The sequence below is a fragment of the Saccostrea echinata genome, unplaced genomic scaffold (assembly GCF_033153115.1).
Source record: "Saccostrea echinata isolate AGI-Se365-2 ecotype Australia unplaced genomic scaffold, CSIRO_AGI_Sech_v1 ptg000054l, whole genome shotgun sequence".
NCBI lineage: Eukaryota > Metazoa > Mollusca > Bivalvia > Ostreida > Ostreidae > Saccostrea > Saccostrea echinata.
In genome coordinates this window covers 47,543,879-47,557,352 of record NW_026889803.1, presented here as the reverse complement: position 1 = coordinate 47,557,352, position 13,474 = coordinate 47,543,879, and the positions used below count along the sequence as shown (strand labels likewise).

The 13,474-nt window shown below is 30.8% G+C and overlaps 1 protein-coding gene and 1 pseudogene across 1 annotated transcript; both read right to left on the bottom strand.

Annotated features, from left to right (window-relative positions):
- Positions 1-513: 513 nt before the first annotated feature.
- On the bottom strand, positions 514-2,875 carry LOC133204966 (uncharacterized). Its single transcript, XM_061340705.1, has 5 exons — positions 2,870-2,875; positions 2,282-2,409; positions 1,418-1,507; positions 1,146-1,274; positions 514-832 (listed from the first exon to the last, which is right to left on the bottom strand). The coding sequence occupies exons 1-5, from the start codon at positions 2,873-2,875 to the stop codon at positions 667-669; spliced, it is 519 nt and encodes a 172-aa protein (XP_061196689.1). The 3' UTR covers positions 514-666.
- A 1,646-nt stretch (positions 2,876-4,521) lies between these two features.
- LOC133204964 (uncharacterized) lies at positions 4,522-12,626 on the bottom strand (annotated as a pseudogene).
- Between the last annotated feature and the right edge of the window lie 848 nt (positions 12,627-13,474).

The following is a 13,474-nucleotide window of genomic DNA, read 5'->3' as shown; positions in this document are numbered from 1 at the left end:
TTGAAAGACTTGATCTCCAAAAACTACATAAATATTTGTCAATCTGAAACTCAATCATCTTTTTTATATCAACTTCGGAGTACTTATGTGTACAGTTAGAATGTTTTTCAACGAAAGAATTTTGGAAATGACCAATGGCAACATAAATAAATTTACAAGTTCCATTTTTATTGAAAAGGCAGCTGTCAATTATGTCAAAAAGCTTAGACTTAAACTTATCGTGGAGAATGGCTGTATAAAGTGTTGAAAATTCGCACGTTTTTATGTTATTGATTTTGGTAAAATTTTGTGATTTCAAAAGCTCTTTGGCATTTTTAAGTATCCACATCTGATTTACAACACTTCTCGAATATAGTGTACAGTAGTCCTGAAGCTTCTCCTTCACTGCTGTCAGTAGTTTAGCGAGAAGTAAAGAAAAAAACTTGGTTAGAGCATTTACTGGAGCCCGCTTTATATTGATTGTTATGAATTTTGGAATCCAGCATAAGTATGGTAAATCAAATTTCATTTGATTGTTGGGAGAAAATTTTATTTAAATAGAATTATAATAATTTTTTCATATTCAAAGAAAACGAGAAACAACTAATATCTAATGTTAACAGACGGTTGATAGAAACGAGAACTTTAATATAAAAAGAGATGTTATGAGTAACTGTTGTCATTCATTTATACTGTTGTGAGGCAACTTCGCCATCTGTAGCAGGAACAGCACTGTGGGTACCACCTGTAAATCATTCGGAAGCCATATTTTGGACACCACACCCAAAACCTTAGCTTGGTCCATCCGGCTGTGAAACATTGACTCTTGTAAAATGTGTTCCCGAAGCAATTACTACAATCATGTAAATGTAAATTAGAAAAAGCAAGTGATATAAAAGGATATGATAAATAAATAGTCTTTTTTCATCGCTAAAGATAATTTTGTAAAATTTTAAAATCAATAATGTGTAAATCATGTTTGGAAGGATCTTAGTATGGTCTTAATATGGTTTGTTTTTGATAAATATTGATATAAGATGTACTTTTCTTAAGTCATCCTAGACAATAAAATATTATCCTGCTGACATCATTTCACATAGCGTAGTGTTTATTTTTATAACTGAGTATAGAGTATATATGAGTATAGAACTAGAAACAGATCCTACCTTCCTCTGCATATTGAATATGTCACCCTTTGTTTTCTCGGATAAACAACATAACACACATCATCGTTTATGTAAACAGATGTGACGAATACTAGTGTCCTTGGACAAGTGTCAAGGGCAAAATATTTACTAAAAATTAAAGAAATTTTTAAATCCTTAATGTAGAAATTATTCAATATTTTTTGTTGAGTTTAAACCCAAATCTCGCGAAAGATGTAAATACAGGTATACATAAATTCAAGATTAATCTAAAGTAGATAACATCGACTCACTTTTCGATGGGTGCTACTCTCTCAGCGATTATTTCGTTCACTGAATTGTTGACAGCAGTCTCTTCATTCAAGGCAGCATCGATCTTCGCTCTAGAAAAAAAAAATAGTTAATTAGTTTTTAAAAATGATCAACTATTTGCCGGAAAAAAAATCAGACAATTTTATGTATGTCCCTCATGACAATGTGTGCAAAACCTGTATTGCAACTGCTCGCCCTTTCGCTACATTTTATACAATATGATATAAGAGAGAGTTTTTTTTCTATCAGATACAGTGGAAAGACTCTTCACATTCGGTAGGGTGCAAATTGAGGTACAGTAATGAAACTAGGCGGGGTACACTTTTCAAAAATTCCCAAAAAAGTCAAATGCCATCCACAAAAATGCTAGGCTAAACCAGAGTCTTGTCAACCAAATATCAAGGTATCATAATTCTTGCGAGAGGACTAACAATAAAAAGAAAATAAAGATTTTGTACTCACGTAATATGTTTCGAAAAAAATTCTAGGAAAGCACATGCTAGAGTGTTCATTATACATCCAGTATCAAGGTAAAGAACAAATTTACATCTCGATAATCAAGTCAACTTGTAGATGGTTATTTCGTTTTCTAATGATTAATTTTCAAACCAACAGCAACATAGCATAGATAAGAGAGACCTTTCGAGATTCAGTTTTAGTTTCTAGAACATTTTTTTCTATACCTGCTGCTTGCAGTTTTGTTTTTAAGGTTTTTAAAGATTACCCGAACATTTCTATGGCTGAAATATAAGTAATAGATCAGCGAGGAAGGGGATACACTACCCACTGAGATGTAAAAGAACAAAATTTTAACTTTCTACGATGATCGCCTTTGTATCACTTACATAATATCACTTGTCTGGGCTCTTGTTGAACCATCAATGCTTTTTTCTGTGGGATCTTCGAAAAGGCATTTAGTCTCCTGACTATTGGAATAAACAAAACACGCCACAAGGACAGCAACTATGAAAGTCTGTATAAAACAAACTGTATAAAATCTGTATAAAAATGAAAATACGTGTTTTGTGTCGACGCATACATGTACATATATGACTTAATGATATTCATAAAGGTTTCTTTTTCTTATAATTAGTGCTTATTTCCAATGAAGACCATATTTCAGAATGGAATTTCTAAAAATAATTTCAAATTAAGTAGTTGTACCATAAGCGATGATCAGGTAAGATTTTCAAAAGAAAGCTTATTATTGATTTTGATTTTTAAGTAAACAAGAATATTCGTAAATTCAGAACATATATTTAGAGCAAAATTGCAGCTAAAAATTAATTAATCAAAACCCATCCCTAGTATAGATTATCTCATTTGTAAATCAAATTGCTAAAAATGTAGCTTTCTGTAAAGAATTGTCTATGAATGCCTGTATTTATCAGATTTTAAACAATAAACTGCTAATGGTAACGAAAATATTTTACCATCATTTTCTTCTTTTATATCTTTCAGCCGATGCAGTTCCCAAATTGTATGACTGTATTTACGGCTGATTTATCTTCTCATATATAATGCGAAAGGTATCAACGTAGTTATACTACGATTTAACCAATAAAATTGACATGTGAACAGGATATGGTCCACTACTCAGTACTATCCGCTGGCGCTTCATGAAATATGCCTACGTGACAACTGACAAGTCTGTGTGATTACACACCAATAACTCACAAAAACTTAAAAACATTTTATGTTTAAATGCAACAAAAATATACTCATTGTTTGAATTTTCACTGCCCTATATCTGTAGTTTTATTAACGTCTCTGTAGCCTTACTTCGACGTCACTTTAGCTCGAGTTTCTCCGTGTATATTTCTAAACGTGAGTAGGCCCCTATACTTTATCATTTAATTATTTTTTTTTGGAAACATATAGTCTCGTTACTGCAAAGCTGTGTGCAAACAAATTGAGCAATGTGCGTTAGCACGTTATGAAAATTTATTTGCACACACAGTTACAGTTAGGCTTCATGTGTTTATGAGACTACATCTTTCAAAAAAAAAAAAAAAAAAAGATAATAATAATTCAATGCCTATTTCAAAATACTTTAACTTCCTGTCTTGTCTGCATATGTAATATATATTTCAAAATCCTTGTATTTTTCCTTCGTGTAAGTTACAAGTAATGTAGGACCTATTGCAGTGGCTGCTACCGTCAGACTGTTACGTGAGCGTGAATTTTGATTTTGCTTATTACGTTGCACTTGCACAACATTCAACGTTTGTGACGTCAAAATAAAATAATATTCATACCTTAACCCTTTGACCTCCCCGTCTATGTAATAGTGTTTTGAATCCCGAAGCTTTCCACAGACTTTATTAGAAAATTACACGTTGAATTCAAATATACGAAAATGACATTCAAATCAATTTCACAGTTGGCTTACTAGAAAAACAGAAAATTTAAATATTTCTGTATGATTCCTAAAAGGGTTTAAGCTGTGCTTAGCGCTTAAAAATAAATAAAATAAAGTTCCATGTGCCTGCAGTTGACCAGAGAACACAATATCTTAGAATATCTACATTTGCTGTGTTTTTCTAATAAGACAACTGTGAAATTGATTTGGAAGTTATTTTTGTGTTTACTCACGCGTAGAAATGTACACGGTGAAACTCGGGCTAAAGTGACGTTACAATAAGGCTATAGAGAAGTTAATAAAAATGTAACGATATAAGGCAGCAAGAAATTCAAATGTTGAGTATATCATTGGTTATTTTAAACTTGTAAAATGTAAATATAAGGAATGTTTTTAAGTTTTGTGTGATTTATTGGTGTGTAAATCACACAGACCTGCACTAGCTAGCGCGCTTCATGAAATATGCCTACGTGACAAGTCTGTGTGATTTACATAATAATACATCACACAAAACTTAAAAACATTTCTTTAAAAAAAAGAAGAATTGTCAAAGGCACGAATAAACGATTAAAATTCAGGTTGAATTTTTTTATTAAAAGAAATAGCAAAAATAGCAAAAATTAAGAAAAAAAGAGATGTAGAAACAATCATAACTAACGGTTGTTGAAAACACAATGTTGATTTAAAAAAAAGTTCTTCTGAGATGTCATTCATTTATGCTACTTAGAAGCAACTTCGCCATCTGTAGCAGGAACAGCACTGTGGGTACCACCTGGAAATCAGTAGAAAACCACGACCTGGGCACCACACCCAAAATCTCAGCTTGATCCATCCATTTCGGACGCATTTACTCTTGTAATATTTGCTCCCGTAACAACCACTACAATCAGTCAAATGAAAATAGTGATGTTAAACTAACAAAAATAAAATCTTGTTTGAGAAAAATAATAACAGTTTTTTTTTTTTTCGGAAATGAAAAAGGTAAATAATTTGCTTAATTTTTTCTTGGTTTTCCTTAAGCATAGAATAGTGTATACAGTTCTATCGCTGGAAATATTTTTAAAGAATTATCAAAAATCCAGTGTGTTGAATTTAGGAAGTGGTACATTAAATTTTCTTCTTCTTTTTTTAAAATCCGAACGATAATCTGTCTTTGACAGAGTCTACATTGGACTATGCGTCTCCATATGAGGGAAAAATTCTCGAGAGGGACGTTAAACAACAAACAAGTTAACAAACACTGGATTAAGCTTAATTATTCGCAGGTCACTCTAAATGTAACATAATTATCCTGTTAACTTAATTTCACAAGTTCTTTCAATCTCCTTAGTTATACTAGTCTTTATATACATGTATACATATAAAAGTAGAAAAACAAAATAATGCAAAGACATAGAATACAATCTCGATGTTGTATAGTCCTGGTGAAAATAAAAAATACCTTCCTCCACAGATTGCATAGGTCACCCTTTGTTGTCTCGGATACACAACATAGCACTTTTGGCGGTTAACCTAAACGGATGTTATGAAACCTAGTTTCCTTGGACAAGTGTCAAGGGCCACGTGTTTACTGTAAAAAAAAAATATTCAAAATCATACATACATCATTCATTTTTTATTTATTATGTTTCAGTTGGAATGCCACATTAAGTGATTAACACGAGGGTTGATCCTAAAATAACGTCACAACTGGTATAAAATCTTTAATAATGAAATGTTGTCAATATTGTCATATTAATACCCCTACCAATTTTGATTTTTACCTTAAAATTTCATTTGATTACATAAAATACTTTTAAAAAATTAAGATAAACACGATGTTAGGCTAAATATATCGCCGCACGGCAAGCATATTACCGATGTCGTCATGACGTTACTTTTCGGCACTCATTTTCAGTTCACCCGCTTATCTTTTTGACCTCTTACATGCTTCTTTTTAATAATCTTTACAGCTATTTTTTATAAACCATCTTGTTTTGAGTTGTAGTATTGAAATTACTTAAAGTTTGTTCAAATTGTACTTCTATATTCATTCCCTTTTGCATAAATCTTATGTATCATCCGATTAAAAATGAGTGTCGAAAAGCAACGTCAAGACGTCGGTAGATTAGTTGCCGTGTGGCAAAAGACGAGAGCAAGATTTGTGTTTGTTCTAATATTTCATGAATTATTGAATAGGGCTATATCTGAATGAAATGTTAGAGCAAAAGTCAAAGTAGACAGTGGTATTAGTATATAAAATTTTGTTGAAAACTTTTATTAATATAGATTTTATAGCAGTTGTCACATTACATTTGGGTCAATCCTCGTATCTATGAATTTGAAATCAATAGCAAATGATGTTGACTTACTTTTCGATGGGTGCTTCTCTTTCAGCGGATATTTCGTTGACTGAATTTTTGACCTCAGTATTGTCATTTAAAGCTTCTTCGATCTTTGTCCTAGAAAAGAAAGAAAATATAGACTTCATATTGAGAGTGAGAAATTTAAGTTAATTATAAAATTTCATATACGATTCACATGTTAAACGTGACGATTTGAACCAAACATGTAATTGCTAACCCATTCGTTTGTAAAAAAAAAAAAAAAAAAAAAAACAAGGGACGATACATACACAGGAAGGACTTACCTTATTCGCGGATGGACAATTTGGGATACAATGTTCAGATGGGAGGGAGCCATTATACCAAATACAAATCAAAAGAAGAAAATCAAACTCTATCAGATACCAGAAAAGATAATTTGTAATCAAATCAAGCAATCCTTAACATTTTAATAGGCCAAGATGAATAGATTAAACACTTCATTTGCAGGTATTTTGCCTTCTTAAAAACAGTGATTTCTGTTCATCAGTACTTCATTGTCTTTGAATATTTTTCCTGGGGGTAAATACAAGGTACTGTATGTAGAAATTGTGTTAGATAAGCTCCGTATTTACAAAGTTACACACTTTAATTTTCTCAATGTCCAAATTTTTTTTTCTTTAAGTATATAGAGGGTCCTTGAACTTTAATATACATGTATGTATTTATTGATTATTATATGATTTAAAACTGAATACTATTTAATTGCAAAAAAATCAAAGTAATAAGATTTTACGTTCATAGAAATATTGTTTCCAAATGAATAACAAAATCGCGATTTTATAAAATCAATATTTATAATTATTTCAATGATAACAAGCATTCTGAGCAATACTAGTCCCCTACCGGCAACTGTTATCTGGTTCCCCATAAACATTAAAAAAGCTGTAATTCCGTAAAATCATTGATGAGGAACAAAATGCAAACTTGATCAATAACTCATTAAGGTAGATTTACATAACAAAATATCTGCATGTGTAGAGAACCAAGTTTGAAGTCTGGTCCCAGTACGAAATTAAGAAACCCATTATTCGATCCGAAAAAAAATCATCGAAGCGAAACGAAATGCAAACTGATCTGTAACTCATCAAGGTAGACTCGCATGCTAAAACTCAGCTCAATATTTGCAAGCGTTTAGAAAAGTGCGGAAAACCAAGTGGGTCAGACTGACAGACTTACAGACAGAGGGAAATCTAGATGGACAGACGATTAGAGAACCTATAGCCGGACCAGTTTCACAGATAGGGTACTACAAATAAAATTATACTTACTTTGCGCAGAATGACAGAATTTAGAGCACGTGCTACTCTGGAATAGCTATTAGGCGTTTGAAAAGTATTCGTTATTCCAAAAGAGTTCATTTTCTAGTTGTTCTTTGACTAGGTTAAGGTATGTCAGCGCTGACACTTGTTATATTAAGGATTTTATAAAGAAATATACAATCATGTTCATTAGATATATCTAATTGTACAGGGTAACTCAAATTGCAAAGAAAATTAGGGGACAGTTTGCATCTACGAAAGCAGCGGTAAAAGCAACGGTACAATTATTTTGACCTTTTTGTACTTAAATAATAACTTTTAGGTTAATCACTTAAACTTAATTATCAAAATCATATTTTTTACTACAGGAAATGTGCAAAAAATAGAATCTAATTTTATGCAAAGTAGTTTTATTAATACATATTATTGAATAAATATGTTGAAAATTAATATGCGTTTAGAACTACAAACACCAACTCGAGTTATATATTGCACACACACTCACAATTCAGTATGTTTGGCAAATTTGTTTTTAAAATATTTTTTTGATTGCAAAGTAGAATCTATGAGTAATTGATTGATTACTCTTATACCGGCATTAATAAAGGTTGTCCGATCCCCAGCTTCTGAAAATCAGGAATTGGGTACATTGTAATTGGAAATGCTCACAAAAATGTCTCTGAATTCTCAGTTATCTCTTATATATATATATATATATATATATATATATATATATATATATATATATATATATATATATATATATATATATATATATATATATATAATTTGAAAAATTGTATTAAAATAAATATTTCTGGTGTATTTTGATCTTTAATGTACCCAAACCCCTTTTTGTAACAAGAAAGCTTTGATATAAATTTGCCAAATAACAACTTGTCAGACTCCTTGAAAGAATTTTTTGCTTCGCGGCAGATGTTAGTTTTATTTATGTCTTTTCTATTTCAATTTTTCATTGACATTATAGATCAATTTTTGAGTTTCAATTAGAGATATCTCTCTTCCTTTTGATAAAAAATTCAAATGTTATGAAAACTTATATACTTATGTACTGATATTGACAGAAAAAGATAACTTTTGAAACATAATTTTGAGCTAAGCGACAAAACAATTCTATTGTTTGCAGTCTGTATTTTGAGCCCTTTTTGAACTGAATTAATATTTTATCTGGGGGAACTAAAAATACGAGGGTTGTTCCAAAATTTCGTAGAATGGGTGGATAAAGTATGTTGTTGGCTGATAAATTACGAAGTTTGAACATGATTACATGAAAACAATGCGAGTAATAAGATTTTAGTGTTATCGTTCCTTAACACCCATAGCAAACTCCGACGTCAAAACAGATTTTGGGGGAGAAATACACTTATTACAGAATAAAATAATTTAATTCATCATAAAGATTATAGATATAAATTTGAAATGACTTAATCATTATGAAATGATTTAGCATTAAAATATGTGAACAAAGTATATACATGTACCTGTAGCAAACAATAATATTTTGAAAATTTCTTTGGAGTGAATGCAAGATCAGAACACTTGATCACACTCTAGTGCGCTCCCTTTGTCAACGCAGCCGCAACTTTTCAACACGTCAAATTTATGAAATTCATATTAATGCATATACACCAAAATTTGAGAAAAGATAGTTAACACAATACTAGTATTAAGAATTTTGAATTTTATTTTCGAAATTCCCAGAAGTAAATACTTTTTAGCAGGATTTCAGATATTATATACCGATTTTTCATTGCCATTTTTGGGTACTGCGCCGCCTTCCTACACCCGACAATGAAATATTTCATTAAAATAGGGTTAATCTGTGAGGTACTCAATATTTGTCCATAAATTTATTAGTTATTGTTTCTTTAATCTATTTACAATGTTTCATTAAAATATGACACGGTGTTCCTACAAAACAACGCTTGCCTACGGAAATTTGGGACAACCCTCGTATTAACAGACAATCATAAAATATTTTCTTATATTAAGCTTTTTTTATAAACTGAGTGCTGATCGATTATGAGATAAAAAGTTTTGCCAGTATCAGTGATGCTATTTTAAAGACAATGGAAAAATCCCTAGCATATTAGAGGAATAACGTTAACGTAAAAACTTCTATGAGTAAAAATAAAAAAGGGTAAAGATAATGAACAGTCATCGATCTCAAAAATTCTACAATCAATACAAATCTGTGAAGAGGACATCAAACACGGACCCCCCAAAAATCTACAATCAATACAAATCTGTGAAGAGGACATAAAACACGGACCCCCAAAAATTCTACAATCAATACAAATCTGTGAACAAGACATAAAACACGGACCCCCCAAAAATCTACAATCAATACAAATCTGTGAAGAGGACATAAAACATGGACCCCCAAAAATTCTACAATCAATACAAATCTGTGAACAAGACATAAAACACGGACCCCCAAAAATTCTACAAACAATACAAATCTGTGAAGAGGACATAAAACACGAGACCCCCCAAAACTTCCAGAGGCTGGATCAGGTGTCGATGAGGAGTAAGCATCCCCTTTTGTGGGTTAAAGTTCCAATATATTGAATAATAAAAATAATATGCATGTACATTTTGTGGATTTTTTTATTTAAAAAAACTTTCATCACAAGAAAAAGACCTTCATAAATCTTATTTCTATTTTTGAGCGATCTTTCATTCAATGTTGTATATTTTTCTTGGCTTGATTCAAATATAGAATAAAACAGAATTATGATTGATAATTTTGACAGTGCAGGTTTGCACCAAACTCTTTTTCTTTCAAAAAACTTACGAGTAACATACCATACTACAGTTCTAAATACAAAACTCTACATTGTCATTGTTTATTTTTCAAAATTCATACACTTATCGTTAAGACAAAGACCATATAAACAACAAAATATATATTTTAAAACAGAGATTTCTTCAATTTGATAGACAATCTAGACCAAAGTGAAAAATTAATGGAAAAAGGGGTTAATTTATCCAGTTTTGCTGAGCTCTAATAGAACTTTCTGTGAGAGTGGCGTCAGTGCATAACTTACACAGTATCTTTTGTCTGGTCATCTGTTCCACCATCAATGCTTCTCTCTTCTGGATCTTCCAAAAGGCATGTAGTGTCTTGGCCATTGGAATAAGCAAAACACGCCACAAGGACAGCAAGTATCAAAATCTGTAATATATGTATATATAGTACTTAATTTGAATTGGTACTTATTAATAAATAAAGAAAAAGAAATCCTTCATCACTGTAACTTTATATATGTTTACCATTCGATATAGTAAAGAGCCCCCCCCCCCCCTTCCATCTGCCATTCCAGTATTTGCAGTGTATTTTAGTTCACATTAAAAAGGAAGTCAATGCGTTTTGTGAAATTAAAATTTCAGTTTATAAACGTTCATGCTTCTAAGATAGTCATTAAGCAATGGTGGTTAAAATACACATGCAGACGGTGGTATTTGAATCGGCAAGGATCAAATTCATGCAACTTAATTATTTCAAGTGTGTGCAATGCATTTTATTTATTTATTTATTTATTTATTTATTGAGCAATATTGGAATCAGGGCCTGGGATCATGAAATGTCTTAAGCTTAAGTCCAAATCTTTGTGCTGTAATAAAATATTGTAGAAGGCCAGCAGACCAAAATTCAAATATTTTTCAATATTGCTTCAAAAAAGTGCAAATGTAGAGCTAAATTCAGTAACTACTAAACATTTTACATGCTATTAAAAATTTGACTTAAGTCTATGTCTGTTTCATGATCCTTGGGCCAGATCTAGAAATGATCTAAAAAGTGTTTTAAACTCATTGGGAACACTAAAAGTTCGCCTTGGGCCTGACGAGACTTTTACCAGCAGTACAGTGTCAAATGATTTTGATTGACAGGACAAGCACGTGGACTTCGTGTGAACTTGAAACATGGGGAAAAAAACGATTATTATGGTGGCATATTTCTGCCCCTATATGCAAGATAAATTATGTTAACATGCGAGAAAAGTATGTCTACATGCAAAATAATTATGTTGACATGCAAGTTACAAATATCTTTAGAAAATTTAATTTTAACGTTGGTAAACTTACTTACTAACGCCATTATATGACATCATACAAGCAAGATGCAACTGGATTACGCTGACATACAACTTACCTATGTCAACATGCAAGATAATTATGTAGTCATACAACTTATTTATGTCAGCATACAAGATAATTATGTTACTAGTAACATGCAAGTTAATCATGTCAACATGCAAGATATTTGTGTCGACATGCAACTTATTATCTTGCATGTTGACATAAATATCTTTCATGTTAAAATATAACTCGCATGTTAACATATTTAAGTCGCATGTTGAACATATTAAATAAGTTGCATGTTAACATAAATAAGGTGAAAGTTGACATAAATAAGATGTATGATTACATATTTATCTTGCATCTTGACATAAATAAGTAACATGTCTACATAGTTATGTTGCATGTTAACATAAATAAATCGCATGTTTACATAAATATCTTGCATGTTAACATAATTATCTTGCATGTTAACAAAAATAAGTCGCATGTCAACATAAGTCTGTTGTATCTTGCGTACTTAATGTGCATGTATCATTTTCATACGATAATGTGGGAACGTTTATTTATTTATTTATTTATTTATTTATTTATTTATTTATTTGTTCTGGAAGTGTTCAGAAGAATTTTTTACATGGTATGCTAATGTCGGCACTCCAAAATTAATTTATTTAGGTGATGTTTTGATGTTTTTGCAATATAATGAAATAGAATGCATTCAATGCAAGGAAAAGATCGGAGACATTCCGAATAAATCGTTCATCTTGCGTTTACCGTTCACTTTGCGCTTGCGTTCTTCGCGTTCTGCGTTCGCTCACCGTTCACAAAATCGCGTTCAGCGTTCACTCATTCGCCCTGTGTTCGTTCAGCGTTCGCTCATCGATCGCTCACCGTTCAAGTGGGAAAGTAGAATGTTTCAGGGACTGTATATAAAATTTATTTATTAATAAGTACTTAATCAAATTAAGTCTTTTTTTTACCTTAAAAGGTAAAATAAATGCTTCCTCTTAATAAAAAAAATGAATGTTTCTGTTTAAAATAATCCGTATGTTTTTTTTTATATTTTGGAAAAAAAAAGAAAAAAAACTCTTACCTTCATTTTCTTTTTTCTTGCAGCCGATGCAGTTCCCAGTCTGTATGAGTTTCATTTTCTGGTTTATCGTCTTTTATATAGTGAAAGGTATCAACGAATTTGTCATGATTTAGCCAATCAAAAATTGATATATGAACAGGATATGGTCCATTTATCGGATAAACGTACATCTATCATATCCGGTTAAAACCATACGTAAATGAATTTAGAAGTACATGGAAACTCAAAATATAAACATTATTATCTGAATAGTTCATAAAAGTCAGTGTTAAATCAACAGTTTTAAATGCGTATCCAAGCAATACATCTAATCTATTTGATATTCCTTAAGGATATGTTTTAAGAAATAAGAATAAGGGTGGAAATTGTAAAACGAAATATATATTAAGTTTTTGAAAAAAAGAAAGAAAAAGAAAAGTACTCATTAAAAACACAACTTATTTTATATACATTCATAATAAACAAAACTTACAGCTTATGTAGATTCTATTGTTAATGTATTTTTAAGACGGTAAGATGTATTATAGCAGGCTGTAAGTGGTATATCGTACAAAGCGAGTACTCTTTTTTCTTTCTTTCTTTTTTTAAAATTAATTTTTATTAATTTATTGAAATTTTTTAATTTTTATTCATAAAATATTATTGGAATTTATAGTTTTCTAATACTGTTTCACTCTGAATCAGATGTCCGAATTGAAGTATTTCAAAAAGTTAGTGCAATACTTCATTTCGTGAATTCTATTTTCTTAAATATTTATTTAAACAGGTCAATTGTTAATAAACAAAATATCAAGGAAGTCATCTTTTTATAAATACTTTATTATCCAATAAATGCTTTCAAAAATAATATCCAT